This window comes from Pinus tabuliformis, chromosome Q (genome assembly GCF_031772625.1).
Source record: "Pinus tabuliformis cultivar Carrire ecotype Pingquan chromosome Q, CPIR1, whole genome shotgun sequence".
In the NCBI taxonomy this organism is placed as follows: domain Eukaryota; kingdom Viridiplantae; phylum Streptophyta; class Pinopsida; order Pinales; family Pinaceae; genus Pinus; species Pinus tabuliformis.
This window is the reverse complement of record NC_142296.1, coordinates 564820732-564835537: the sequence shown is the minus strand read 5'-3', so window position 1 is coordinate 564835537 and position 14806 is coordinate 564820732. Positions and strand designations below refer to the sequence as shown.

The 14806-nt window shown below is 37.0% G+C and overlaps 1 protein-coding gene across 1 annotated transcript; it reads left to right on the top strand.

Annotated features, from left to right (window-relative positions):
* Positions 1 to 7424: 7424 nt before the first annotated feature.
* LOC149220698 (nucleobase-ascorbate transporter 6-like) lies at positions 7425 to 12452 on the top strand. Its single transcript, XM_089387170.1, has 12 exons — positions 7425 to 7464; positions 8564 to 8639; positions 8757 to 8832; positions 10254 to 10313; positions 10511 to 10695; positions 10794 to 10890; positions 11038 to 11121; positions 11218 to 11279; positions 11384 to 11475; positions 11572 to 11662; positions 11949 to 12093; positions 12228 to 12452. The coding sequence occupies exons 1-12, from the start codon at positions 7425 to 7427 to the stop codon at positions 12450 to 12452; spliced, it is 1233 nt and encodes a 410-aa protein (XP_089243296.1).
* Positions 12453 to 14806: the final 2354 nt, after the last annotated feature.

The following is a 14806-nucleotide window of genomic DNA, read 5'->3' as shown; positions in this document are numbered from 1 at the left end:
ACCTACGGGGGTGCGTCTGGACTATCAGGTCAAGCACTCCATCGATCTGACCTCAGACGCGCTGCTACCCAATGGACAGATCTATCGACGCTCTGTTCTAGAGAACGATGAGATCAAGAGGCAAATTGTGGAGTTGGTTCCGAGAGGGCACATTAGGCCAAGCTTATCGCCCTGTGGGAGCCCAATTGTATTGGTACAAAAGAAGGATGGTATCTGGAGACTTTGCATTGACTATCAGGCACTAAACAAGATCAATGTATAGAATAGGTATCCAATCCCACAGATTGATGACCTTCTGGACTAGATCAAGGGGGCCAAATATTTCAGCAAGATCGATTTAAAGTTTGGTTATCACTAGGTGCCTATTGAAACCTTCGATGTGTGGAAGACTGCTTTCAAATCCAAGGAGGGCCTTTTCGAATGGTTGGTCATGCCTTTCAGGTTGATAAATTCCCCTGCAACTTGATGGACGACATCTTGTGACACTTCACCAATGAATTTGTGGTGGCGTATCTAGATGATATCTTGATCTCTAGCCAGAGTTGGGAAGAGCACCTCCACTATATTTGACAGGTCTTCCAAACCCTACGATGAAACAAATGTGTGCTAATTTGGAGAAATGCACTTTTGGCATGATCTAGGTTCAATATCTGGGGTACATCACCGATGAAAATGGTGTGCATGTGGACCCAGCCAAGATACAAGTTATTCAGGATTGGTCAGCCCCAACCACTCTAATAGAGCTCCACAACTTTCTGGGTCTTGCCAATTTCTACCGCATATTCGTGTTGGGGTTCTATCATATCACTTGGCCTTTAAGTCAAGTCACCAAGGGCAGAGCGAAAGAAAAATTCTTTTGGTCTGAAACCCAACAAAAGGTATTTTCTGAGTTGAAGCATTGCCTCTGCTCTACACCAATGCTCACATTACCAAATCTGCAACAACCATTTGAGATTGAGACAAATGCCTCCAACTATGCTATTGGTGCAGTTCTTGCTCAGCAGGGGCATCTAGTGGCTTACCACAGTGAGACACTTTCAGACACAGTCCAAAAGTATCCTACCTATGACAAAGAAATGTATTCCATTGTGTAGGTCTGCCATCAATGGAAGCATTACATTATGGGGAAGGAAATGGTCATCCACATAGACCACTGACCCTTGCAATTCATACATACACAAGAGAAGTTGCAGAACGATCACCATCAGAAATGGTCCACATACCTGCAATAGTTCCATTTGAACATTAGGTACAAGAAGGGAGCTGATCACTGTACTCGACTCCTGTGGGCACAAGAATTTAGGGTGGCCGCATCTTTACAAGAATGGTCGAGAATTCGACAGCACATACCAGACACTCTTGGAAGGTAAGCAAGTTCTAACTTTTCACCTCCAGGATGCACTCTTATGCCACCTGGGACACATATGTGTTCCTTCAAGCGAGCGTGCCAAGATGATTTGGGAGGCGCACTATATTTGGGTCGCTGGACATTTCGGAGTAGAGAAAACAATGGCAGTACTGCAGAAGTATTTTTATTGGCTGAACCTTCATTAGGATGTTGGGAAGTACATTCGATCTTGCACTCTCTGAATCATTTCCAAACCAACCATCAAGAAGAAATGCCTATATACTCCTCTGCCTACTCCTAGCTGACCTTGGGAATCCATCTCCATGGATTACACGTCATGCCTTCCTTCTACTGAGCATGACAACGACTGTGTTTTCGTGATCATCAATAGATTCTCTAAGATGGTCATTATGACGACCTGCAAGAAGAGTATCACAATAGAGGCCATTGCAAAACTCTTCTTTGAGCGAGTGTGGGTACACTTTGGGATCCCACAGTCCATTGTCTCAGATCGTGACAACAAATTCATAAGTGCATTTAGGTCAAGTCTCTGATCGATGTTGGATACCAAGCTTACTAAGTCCACGGCTTTGCACCCCCAAACTGATGGCCAAATAGAGGTCGTCAGCAATATGATTGTACACATTCTATGCATGTACAACTCGAAGCATCCACACAGATGGGATTAAAGTCTCCCCTATTTCCAGCGCAGCTACAACAAAGCTCTCCATAGCTCAACAAGCCACATCCCCTTTCAGGTAGGGCTAGGATTTTAGCAATTATGTCCCATTGATGTGGCCATACCATTTGCAACCACTCAGGCAGATTCAGCTCATGTCCAGTTTGAAGCCAACAAGGCTAACATCTTCATTGAGCGCATTCAACACATCCACCAGCAAGTCCATGATATATTAGACAAAGCCAATGATAAGTACAAACAACGCCATGATCAACATTGGTTGTCGCACAAGTTCTAGGTAAGCGACAAAGTTTGGCTACATTTGGAGAAGTAGCATCTTGTTAGACCCCACCATAAGATTCACCCACTCCGGACAATGCCTTTGAGCTCAACATTCCACCTTTCCTTGGTATGCACCCAATGTTCAATGTAGACCATCTTTGGCCATACTTTCCACCATTGGTGGACACATCCGACATTGCAGAACAACTCACACCAACATAGCTAAACCCAGACTGCATGGAACAAGCCACAATTGATCAGATCATGGACACATAGATCAAGAACACTCGCCAGTAGAAGATATAACTATATTGGGTTATTAAAGCTTGCCAACTCTTGCACCAAGGCAAGTGGCTCACCAAGGACCAAGTTCAATAGAAGTTTCCCCATCTCATGAAGGCACTCAACGCAATGGGGACCATTTCTTCCTAAGGGGCGAGGACTGATCAAGGTGGATATTGGTCGCCACCCTCCTATTCCACTTGAACCCCCACCACTGTCTCTTTCAGTTTTTCAGTTTCCTTAATTGTAGCACAATTTACTATTTTTGGCAATTTTTCGGTTCGTGAACTTCCAGAGCCGTTTTGAGGCCCTAAACGATGTTTTTTGGGAAAACCGAGCAAACCTAATCCTTGACCCATGTTTTCATTTGAAATTTGTAGTCCTAAGATATATATTTCTAACAAGGTATTGTGCGCGTCAAACATAGATTGTATGCCAAAGTTACGACCCAGGGAAGTTGATTTACCAATTTAGCCAAACAGGGCCCATAGTTTTGGCGCTTCATCTCCTAGGGTTAGGTTTTTGGATGTTTAGAGTTTTTCATTGTTTCTCAATAATAAATAGGCCTTAGAGCTCCATTGTAACACAATTCAGAGGCATGTAGATGCCACGTCTCTTCTCAGAGATAAGCTACCATCGCCCAAGCTAGTTTTATTTCCTTTTTGTTTGTAAGCATATTTCAGTATTTGACATTAATGAAATGAAGTGTTATTTTTACTGCATCTCTGTGTTTATGGTTATATCTATAATTTGTTGCGTTCATGTTTAAGTTCGGATCAATAAGGAGATTGGGAAAGATTAAAGGGGTAGTTACACCGCAAAATTTGGTTGCTAGCAACAGAGTACTCTTCAAGTTGTTGGGTCATTGGCATTTCCTCCAACTTGTGCATTTGTATTGTCACTTCATATTTCAATAAGCTAGTTGGTCTTTATTTTTTTGGGTGTTTTTTTCTACTGTGTCTATGTTTTCTTAGTCGGTGGCTTAAAGCTAGCAGCTTGACACTACCCCTGACCTACAATGAACCTCCTCCCCCTTTGGCTGATAATTATCCCACCCTGCATTGGTCTTTTGATGACTACCTGTTGCTTTCTGTTTTGTAGCCTGAATTGTTTAATCGTCATCTTCATTCTCGTATCTCTAGAAACCAGTGAGTTTTTTTGGAAATATTGGATGTTATACTAGCGTACTTGAGAGCTACCTTCAATGTGAGTTTGATCCTCCAACTCCTCCAGGTTATAGCGTGAAAGACTCGGCACTTATTACTTAGATTCTTGACTTTCGAGAATGTATAATGGAATCTTTTTGTATTACAATTTTGTATCATATGCGCTAGTTTGGTTGATGATGCTAGTTTTTTGGATAAGCTATTATGTGGTTAAAAATATCTAGTTTCCTACTAAGCTGATTGAAACCACTTACAATGAACTTTGCTTAAGTTGGTTGGTTGTCTGATGTATTTTGATTTTATGATGTTTTGAAGAAATTATACAAAAAAAAAATTGTTACAATTTTTATTAAAAAATATAAAATAAATCACTTACAAAATTGTAAATTTTAAAATTTATTTTATAAAGACAAATGATTTTATATTTTTCTTAATTATTTTTAGGTTTTTTTGTTATATTTTCCAATAAATTTTTTCTCGAACTTAATAAGAATGTGTTGAAATTGATATTTAAGTTTTATAGTTACACAATTAAAATATACCAAGCTTTTTTATAATACTAAATCTATATATACATTCAAAAATGCAATTTAAATAATAAAATGTTACAATCTCATAAAAATTATATTAAAAAACAAAAATATATTTGTATAACTAAATTTTAATGAAAAAACAAAAATGTAAAACAAATAGAATAAGCTTATCACATTTTCAAAATATTTAGAAAATAATTTTAAAAATAACCTATAATAAGAAGCAAAGCCTACATGACCCTGTAATTTTTTTTATTGTACTTCCATAGGATGATCCGAGAGGGCATAAGTGGCCAAATCCACTACTGGCTAGAAGGTGAAGGTGATTATGGTAAGAGGTCTAAGATCTCATCAAGCTTACTAGATTCATGTGGTGCCTGGTCTGCAACAGATGTTGTATGGCCCTTGCCAACAACAAGTAGCCTAGTAATCAATATTTGTGATAGTGGCATCATGGGTGATGACACCCTAGATATGGCAGAGTACTACCACCGATTTTTTGATCATGATGATAGCAAGATAGTTGGGGATATATTCATCGCTACCAATCTTTTCTCGTTCATGAGGTATGGTTTGTATGAAAATTTTGTTTACGAGTGGAGGGATGGAAAGTTTCCAAGCAACACCAAGCTCCATGTAGGTAACCTCTCCCATTTCTTTGGTTTCATTCATTGAATATTTCATATTTCAATAGGGTCATATACAGTTCGCCATAGTAGTTCATATGTAGTGTCAAGGAACCCCTCTATAACTACTACACTAGATATTTTTTGGTTATATATAGTGGTTGCTCTATTGAAGCACATAAACTAGATTATTTTTTATAATTCTGGATTGGGTTGGGAAGAATTTTCTTATTGGGAAAGGGCTTACCAGCCTAGTATTCTCTCAAGGGAAGTGAAGCAAGAGTCTTCGGTTTTCAGAAGTGACCTTCATTGTCAACTTATTATTCTATGCTTCAGCCCAATGGTGGTTTACTACCCAGAGTATCCTGAGATCTCTCTTGTCCGTCTTGTTCGAGCTTGATCTACATTCAGTAATGGTGGTAGGGACACCTATACAAAATTTCGTGAAGTAGAGGAAGTTGCAAGTAGGTACCACTTCTGTACCCCACCAATTGTCTAGAGGGAACTAGATGAAACTGAGGACAATGCAAGACTAAGGCATAAGAATCTATTGGATGTGGAAATGCTTGCCAAATTTGGGGACTAGGTGCTAGATACCTATTGTACCCATACCCAATAGACTCAATATCTCCATGCAGTTGACGTTTACTGGAAAACGAAAATGGTTATGGGAAAGGTTATGCAAGAAAAAGGCACAAGCCAACAAAGGACTCGGGTCCAACTTGAGGATATTTAAAGGTAGCTAAACAAACTTCACCAAAAATTCAATATCTTGGTTGAGAACCTACCTGACATTGTGTTTACAAAGATCATGTTGAAAGATGGACCATCCAAGTGGATTCAACAATCAATTAACTTTGTTCATGCATGACATCATGTATCTACTTGTTACTTGGTTATGTCTATCACTGTTCATTTTATATTTATTTATGGTATAGTAGAAGTAGGCTACGAGGGCAACCTACCCCATTTGTAATGTAACGACATTTTGGACAAATAAACATGGTATCTACATGTAAACATAGCTTATGTTTTGCAACTAGTCTCGTTTCCAACAACACCATAACTAAGGAATGTAATTTTGATTTTGTAAAGTTATACACAACAACCTATTTATAAAAAGAAAAAGAAAAATAAGTTTAAAAAATCATTAAAACACATTTCATAAATGGAGTTGTCTTTAAAGAGACTATTTGGAAGCTTTTCCGGTGGGTTTTTCCGGTCAAATTTCTCTAAAATCCAGCAGCAATTTATTGAAATCGCAAGTTTGATAGCTAATTTCTGCACAATCAAAGTGTCCCAGGGGTTTTTCAAGGTGCTGAATCCAAATATGCAGTTAAAAAACCATTTTAAATAATACAAATCAAGATTTAACCTCAATTTTTTTCACCGAATTCCGTCACTGGAATATCCAAAAAGTCGTACTAAAGACAACTCCTTCATAAATATATATAACACTCAAAAAATTAAAATATATATATATATATATATATAAACGAAAGAAAATAAAATACATATTTAATAATAAAATAAAAACAAATATGAATTAAAAATATATCTATATATATATATATAGAGAGAGAGAGAGAGAGAGAGAGAGAATTTCCTAATTAGACCAATAGGCTTTCCTTTGAATGAGTTTCATCGTCTACTTTTTCATTTTCTGATTGACATCTGGTATATGCTTTTTTGTTTGACATCTGGCAGCAAAAGATATTTTTTTGATATCTAGCTATAGTATTTATGTTACAGAGGACCATCTCCCTCGTTATGCTATGTCCAGTTCTTCTCACTCTCCAAAACCAACCGCAACAACATGTAGAACATTTGGCTGCTCCCTCCGTGATTTTAGCAGTGGAGGAAAATTAGGATAGTGGGGCTTGGAAACCCCGAACTCATCTCCCCTTTATCGCATTTCAGTCCAGGTTGATGATGAATGGTTTGGTATTTTCAGTACTTCCTAAACAATTTTTATTCATTGTTTCGGTTTCACAGTGAAGACATGGAAAATCCCAAGGGCTTTCGTCGTAGAGATTGCATTTAGATTATTTGGTCATTCTTGCTTAATAGTTTTGACCTGCTTAAAAAAATTGCTAACAGGTGAAGAAAGGTTCGCCATGGACGGAGAATATGAGACGTGAAGCTTCGGTTTCTGTATTTGTCTTATGTTTTCTCGTTCATTTCTGTATCTGTTTATCCGTCAATTTATTTTAAGGCAGTGCTTAAAAGTTTTGCAGAGACTTTGGAGTGATGAGAGGAAATGTAGGACAAAAAATTCGAACGGGCCAAAAGATGTTCGTATACTTTTTTGTGTCCATTTCATTAAGTTAGGTAAGGACTGATTTCTCTTTCTCATAAAGAGAGAAATCATTTGGTCATTCTCGGTATACTCTCAGTTCTCAAAAAGGGAGAAATCATTCTGTCATTCTCAGTATACTCTATTTGCAAGTACAAATTCCAATCAGTTTGTCCGCAAGCATTCGATAATTTCTCTGTTTACTTACAATTATGTTATGTCCTGAACCTATAATCGATAAGGATGCCCAAGGTAATTTCTCTGTTTACTTACTTAATTAAATGCTTTATACTGAGGCAATGAGGTCCTTTATGACATAGTTACAATCCAAATTTCACTGTGGCCTTCTCCACCTATATTGCACGAATTCATTTCCAATTTCTCTATCGTCCTTTATGACATGAGTTACAATCCAAATTTCATTGTGGCCTCTCCACCTATATTGCACGAATTCATTTCCAATTTCTCTGTCATCTGCTGGCTGGCACGAGTTCCATTTCCACTTTCCTTTGGCCTGCTACACTTATTTGGAATTAGTTTCAATTCCAATCTCTCTATGGTTTGACCCCTCCTATGTGACATGATTTCCATTTCCATTCTCTCCGTGCTCTGCCCTATACAGTATAGCATGCAGTTCAATTCAATTACCTTTATGGACGAGTTTCATTTCCAATTTCTTTGTGGTTTGCTCCACTGGTATGGTGTGAGTTTCAATTCAAATTTTCTATGGTTCGCTTCACCTGTATGGCATGCATTTCAATTTGAGTTTCTTTGTGGTTCGTCTCAATGTATGACACAACTTTCAATTCAAATCTCTTTCTAGGTTGCCGCAGCTGGTCTGCTCCACCTCTACAGCTTGATTTTTAATTCCAATCACCCCATGGTTTGGTCCATCTGCATGGCACAAGTTTCAATTCAAGTCTCCTTTTAGGCTCCCCCTCCTGTATGGGATACGTTTAAATTCCAATTTCTCCTTTGTTTGCCCATTCTTATAGCATAATTTTCAATTTGAGTTTCTCTGTGGTCAGCTTCACCTTTATGGCATGAGTTTTGATTCCAATTCCACTGTAGTTTATTGTTTTCTCCACCTCTATGGCATTAGTTTTAATTTGGGTCTCTTTATGAGTTGCCCGACCCGTATGGTATGAGTTTCCATTCCAATCTCACTATGGCTTGTCCTACTTGTATGGCACGTGTTTATCAAAATTATCTCTTTACTGCAACCCATTTTACTCTTATTTTAGTAGATGGGCTCCCTGAAATCTATGCAACCTCTTGCAAACACTCAGTTTTACGATAGAAGTATTCATATATATGATAACAAAATTAGAAGTCGATCAAATTTAAGTAGATCCAATCTTGGTTCAAGAAGTTGAAACACTGAAAATCATCCTGGGATTCAATGGTCTGTGGGCTGTTGTTTTAAGGTTGGTTTGATCTCTATGCATTTTCTCAAGTAATTTCATTCAAATTTTCTACATGTACTAAGGATTTACAGTCTATAGATCCTGATTTTGTTGTCTTGATGGCATGGTGCGTGTCAGGTATCTGAGTCCTCTTTCAGCAGTTCCGTTAGTAACTCTTGTTGCTCTTGGGCTCTTTGAACTTGGGTTCCCGGGGGTAAGTGGACACTGAGCACCATTTCTGTAATGTTCACTTGGCTTAAACAAATTCTATTTCAGAAGCTGATCTCTATTGCACTCACTTGGTATTAAACAAATTTTCTATTTGCTTGAATAGAATTCATATGCTTCAAGTTTCAATGAATTCCATAATTGCATTTGAGTTATATGGGTATATAATTTCTAAGCTTGAGTGCCCTAGTCCAGCATTTTTGTTAGTTAATATGGAAAGTTGCAGGGTACTCAAAATTACAGTGTGATTACAACTGGTTTGGAACAGAAGGACCTACTCAAGTATGCTAGATAACTTGAATAGCACCCATATTGTTTGGATAATTACGGGCTTGATGACTATTTCTATTAAACAAGGTCCATCTGTTGGACTTTCATTTATCTTGAAGCAATAGATATTTTGATTTGATATCTGCAGACTCTTCTTCTGAATGGAGGCAGTATGTGCTTTTCTGCATCGTAGGTGATTTCTAGACAGATAATTTGATTGGAACTTAACACCTGCTTTTACATAGATACTCAGGATGAAATATATTGCATAAACTAGATGAAACAGAAAATGTTTTTGGGAAATGTCTTATGAATAAAAAATGTTTCAGAAATGTTTGACTTAGATTAGTCCTGATTTACTCCTAATTATATCGTCTAATATATATTTAAGGTTTAAATTTTTAACACAATAGCATATTATGTATGATCTTTATTAATATTAATCACATTAGTAATAAGTAGTGTTCGAAGTTGGACTATTTCACAAATGGATCATGGTAAGTTCTGAAAAGAATTATTTCCAGTTTGTTTTGAAACTTCTTTGGTGAAAATTTAAGCTATAATGACTAAATGACATAGCTACTGAATCCAGTGGATTCGATTTTACTTGCGCTGATACACTTTCTAGCTTGAGTAGCTAGCATATATGAAGTCCTTTCATTTGGTTCAAATGTATTTCAGAAATATTTGCATGCAGTAAAAGTATTAGTGACTAGCATAAGAATGACCTGACTCAAGTGTTGTCAATTTAATGAACTTTAACTCACTAAAATTGACCTCATATGTCTTCAACCAAATCATGTCAGTTTATTCAGCTATTAGTTAATAGCCCAACTCTTAGTTTTTATTTTAACTTTCAACCAGTTAAACTTGCATTTACAATAATAAGTTTTGGGTCCTATCAAAACCAGTTTTGCAATTTTCAATAGATTGATAGGTTTTTCGCGTCAAACTTGGAATTTCTTATGTTCACCAAACACCCATACGTTTGGATATCCATATTACCTGCCTTCAAATTTATGTTTGGATGTATATTTTGTAATATCTATTCTATTTGAATTTCCGTTTTGTTTGAAAATATATCCTCTTTTTTTGAAAAAAGTCAAATGAAGTGTTGTACTCTGATGTTATTTACAGGTGGGGAAATGCATTGAAATAGGGCTTCCACAGCGTATTGCACTGGTCTTCTTTTCACAGGTAAGGAATTAACCAATTACCATTATGTGTAAACTTCTAGAGTGTATCTCTCTAGATATATATCATATATCCGGTTCCTAGTCTTTCCATGCTTTTTAAAATCTGTTGTATTAAATGATTTGTAATTGGAAAGATTGTGGCACTAATTTGTTGCAGAATGAAACTAACTGATTAAACTCGTTTTTCCTCCCTTTCAGTATGGTCGACATATAAAGACTCGTAAGAATCCTTTATTTGACCGTGTTGCCATCATAATTGCAGTTGCTATTGTGTGGGCATATGCCCATATTCTCACTGTAGGTGGAGCATACAAGCATACCCCTCAAAAGACCCAAGCCCATTGCCGAACAGACCATTCTAGACTAGTTAGTGGTGCCAAATGGTATGCATTCTTACAAGAAGCATGCATATTAACTGTCATGTCACTTCATACAGTACGTTCTCATGCAAAGCCTCAGCATGGTCTTTATTATTCTGCAGGATAAGTGTTCCATATCCATTTCAATGGGGAGGACCTGTTTTTGATGGAGGACAGTCTTTTGTAATGATGGGTGCAGCATTTGTGTCTCTTTTTGAGGTCTGCCTGCTTGCCATATATCATATATTCTTTCTTCTCTTTTATTTTCTTTATCCCGTTGACATTTCTGATAGTTATCTATGGGTTTCTATTTAAAAACAAAATTGGGTATTGACTACTATTTTTTTTTCTTTCATAAATTTGTAGTCTACTGGTACATTCTATGTTGTTTCAAGGTTTGCAAGTGCCACACCTCCCCCTCCATCTATCATCAGCCGTGGTATAGGCTGGTAGGTAAGGAAATGGATTCGTTGCTTTCACCCTTATGGCTTCAGGTAATTGGAAGATTGTATCATTATCGTTGATGGAATATAACGGTCCTCTCTACGGGGAACTGGAATTTTATTGGATGGGATGTTTGGAACTGGAAATGGGTCCACAGTATCAGTGTAAGAACTAGGCAACTTGACCCATTTTTGGCAATTTTAGCTGCAACTTGACCTATTTCTGGCAATACTAGCTCTGAAATTTGTCTTATCTTGGGAATTTGCAGTGAGAATGCTGGTCTTTTGGGGTTGACACGAGTTGGGAGTTGCACGGTGCTCCAGATATCAGCAGCATTTATGATATTCTTCTTTGTTCTTGGTGATAATCAACTCAAGTTGGGATATTGTTCTCATTTTGGGGTTTATTCCCTAGTCTAGGATTTTGCATTGCTAATTTCATGTTAATGTGTTCCAGGAAACTTTGGAGCAATCTTTGCGTCTATTCCAGCACCCATTATCGCTTCCATGTACTGTCTCCTCTTTGGTTATGTTGGTATGTATACAGTGTACACAAACCCTATGTGCTGAGCTGCAAAGTTAGTTAACTAGTAGTATCTTAGATGTTGCCATAATGTATAATGGATGTATGCATAAAACCTTAAGGTTAACTCATATTGGCAGACACTTAGTTTGTACAATGTGATTTCAACATATTAAGGTAAAACAACAATTCATTGGGTACCTATATTGGCAGACAGTTTGTACGATGCAGCTTTAAAATTGTAGGGTAGAACAACAATTCTTTGGGTTTTGCCTCATGTTTGAAATTTTTTGTATTCTTGGGGGTCTCAGTTTCCTTCAATTTTGCAATCTAAATAGTTTCAGGACGAAGTTCATCTTGGGCTTCTCTCTGTTTTTGGGATTATCAGTACCACAGTACTTTAATGAATTTACAGTTTCTTCTGGTCATGGTCCAGTCCACACTCATGGACGATGGGTAGGGTTCTTACAACTTCTTCAGGGACTAAATTGAAATTTTTTGGCTACCAGTTCATTGTGGCAACATTCCCTTCATTCTTCAAATTTTCAATGTTTTTAACTTTAAACATTTTTGAATTGATTTTTTAACAGTTCAATGACATTATCAATGTGATTTTCTCGTCACCACCTTTAGTTGTTGGCAGCGTAGCATTGTTTTTGGATAACACTCTACATATGGGGGAGAGTTCAACAAGGAAAGACAGAGGCCATCATTGGTGGGATAAGTTCCATTCATTCAAAACCGATCCTAGAAGTGCAGAGTTTTATGCTCTCCCTTTCAACCTGACCAAGTTTTTCCCATCTGTCAGAGGATGAAACTCTATTTTAGACATGGGGTCTCTGTTTTATCAATAGCCTTGGTGCATTTGGAGAACAATTAGTGTCTTCAATGCAGAATGAGACAACTTCACAGTGTGAAATCCAAGATGTCTATATTTTATATCTATCACTTTGATAGGGAACTGCTTTCACGAATTATCTCAAATGGATGCCTCTGTGCCCTGGTCAATCATTTTCAGAGCACTTCAAGATCACCGCTCTTGGCAAGCAGCAAAAGGAGAATAATGAAAAGGAAAAGTACATTTCAGACTCTCAAAGTGGTCAATATGCTATCTTGACTCCAATTCAAAAGAGGCATGTTGTGCATAGAATAGTTTATTTTTGTAAGTAATTTTGAAGATGCAACATAATGTTTTTGTTGTTGGTGCTTCAAATTGAGCCAATGAGCATTTATCTGGAACTCGAGAGTCATATAGAGTCATTTTATAGTAATGATATCTTAAGCCCCCTTGCCAAGGCATTAGTAGGAACTAGCAGTACAATTGCTTTCTGATATTCTCCACGCATAATGCGAGAATTATTAGTTATTCATAGCACATGTTTAAAATATAATTTTTTTTGGTAACGTTGTTTGCCTTTGAAATAAAGACTTCAGCTCCCGTTGACAGGGCACTTAGGCTTACCATTAACTTTAGCCTCGTGATTTTCTTCCAAAATGAGTGCATGGAAATTATTGCAGCAAAAATGAAATGACATTGGAAAAGTAACGAAAAATATAGTACGGCTTTTCAGATGGCATTCCATGCAATGTCTCACAGGTTGCTTTTGGGCATTGTCATCTATTCTTTTGTACTTTTTATTATGTTCTACATATTGGGGATTTTTTTCTTATGCATTTTATGCATCATGATCAGATATGCTTATTATTGTTAGTTTCATCCTAGGTATATACTTTTTAGTTTTTCACGACAGAATCATTTGTAGTTCTCCCAGGGGTAGGTAGCATTCACACATGTTGCCACCAATATAACAGGGGCCGCTAGAGTTGCAAGATCATCCCCATGTTGTAAACTTTATTTGATAACATAACAACAAAGGGAAATTCTGAACATCCATTGCATCTACCTTGCTTTTTAAGAAGGTTCTGAGCATTCTTGGATTGAATGTTTGCTTTGGAGATTGTACACGTTGGTGGAAGAGAGTAAAAGGAAAGTCATCTTCTCTTTGTATTGTTATCTCTAGGCCATCACATGTAGAATATTTCTACACCTTTCTAACCAAGTATAAGTTATGTAGTAGTATTAGAACCTAAAAATGTTAGATCCTTGTGTACCTTCAATTGATGCAATGATGCTTCAGCCATATTGGTTGATTCCAAAAAAAAGGGTTCAATAGTTAGTATATCATATGAATAGATACCTTCCACGTGTGGGTGCCTTGAACCAATAACATGGAGATGTGTGCAAGGGAACCTATTCAAATGGAGATACATCAATAGGTGGAGCACTCCAATGAAGCAAATTCCATAATAAGTTGACTGGTTCACTTCTTAAAGAAGATGCTTGTTCTTTTAAATATAGGCTGGAAAAGGTCAGTCCCTTTGTTTACTTATTTGCTCAATTGCCTTCTTAAGGAAGATGCTTTTTTTTTAAATATAGGCTGGAAAAGGTCAATCCCTTGGTTTACTTATTTGCTCAATTGATGGGGGAATGTACCATTTGGAGGAAGATGCAATTATTTGGAATGGCCTACGAAGGTTGGAGTACCCACTTTGGGGCCCCACACATATTTGAAAGTGTTTCTTGCAGAAGTATTTACCCATGAAGTGCCTTTGGAAGATGGATGTTAAGCATTGAAGCCCTTTGTTTCCAATGTTTATGGAGGTATTCCTCTCTTTGGCGGCTATTTGTTGTAGAGTATTGTACATGTGGCATAAAAAACTCATTTTTTATATAAAAATCTGTGGAATAAGTTCTCCCTCTGGCAACTGTTTTTTTTACCCATTACAGCCCTAGAGCCAGTCCTCCAACAGCAATGCATCTTTCCACTTCAAAAATACTATTATTTTTTATTGCAACTACACATATAACATAAAACTTAAAAGGTAATTGGAACAAACCTAATAGTATATAATATATATTGTCAAACAAAACATACCATAAACCTCAAACTTCAGTATATAGGAACAAAGCAACCCTACCAATAATTAATCTTCTACATGACTTGGACATATATAAATTTTTTATCCATTATTATTTGCTTAATTTTGAAAACCAAAGTAATTTTTTTTATCAAAATTCTACAAGGCTTATTTGTTAATCAGGTAGCTGATCTATTTCATTATGTACTCTGCAATGCTTGATGACAAACTATGAAAGGTTCGTAACTTT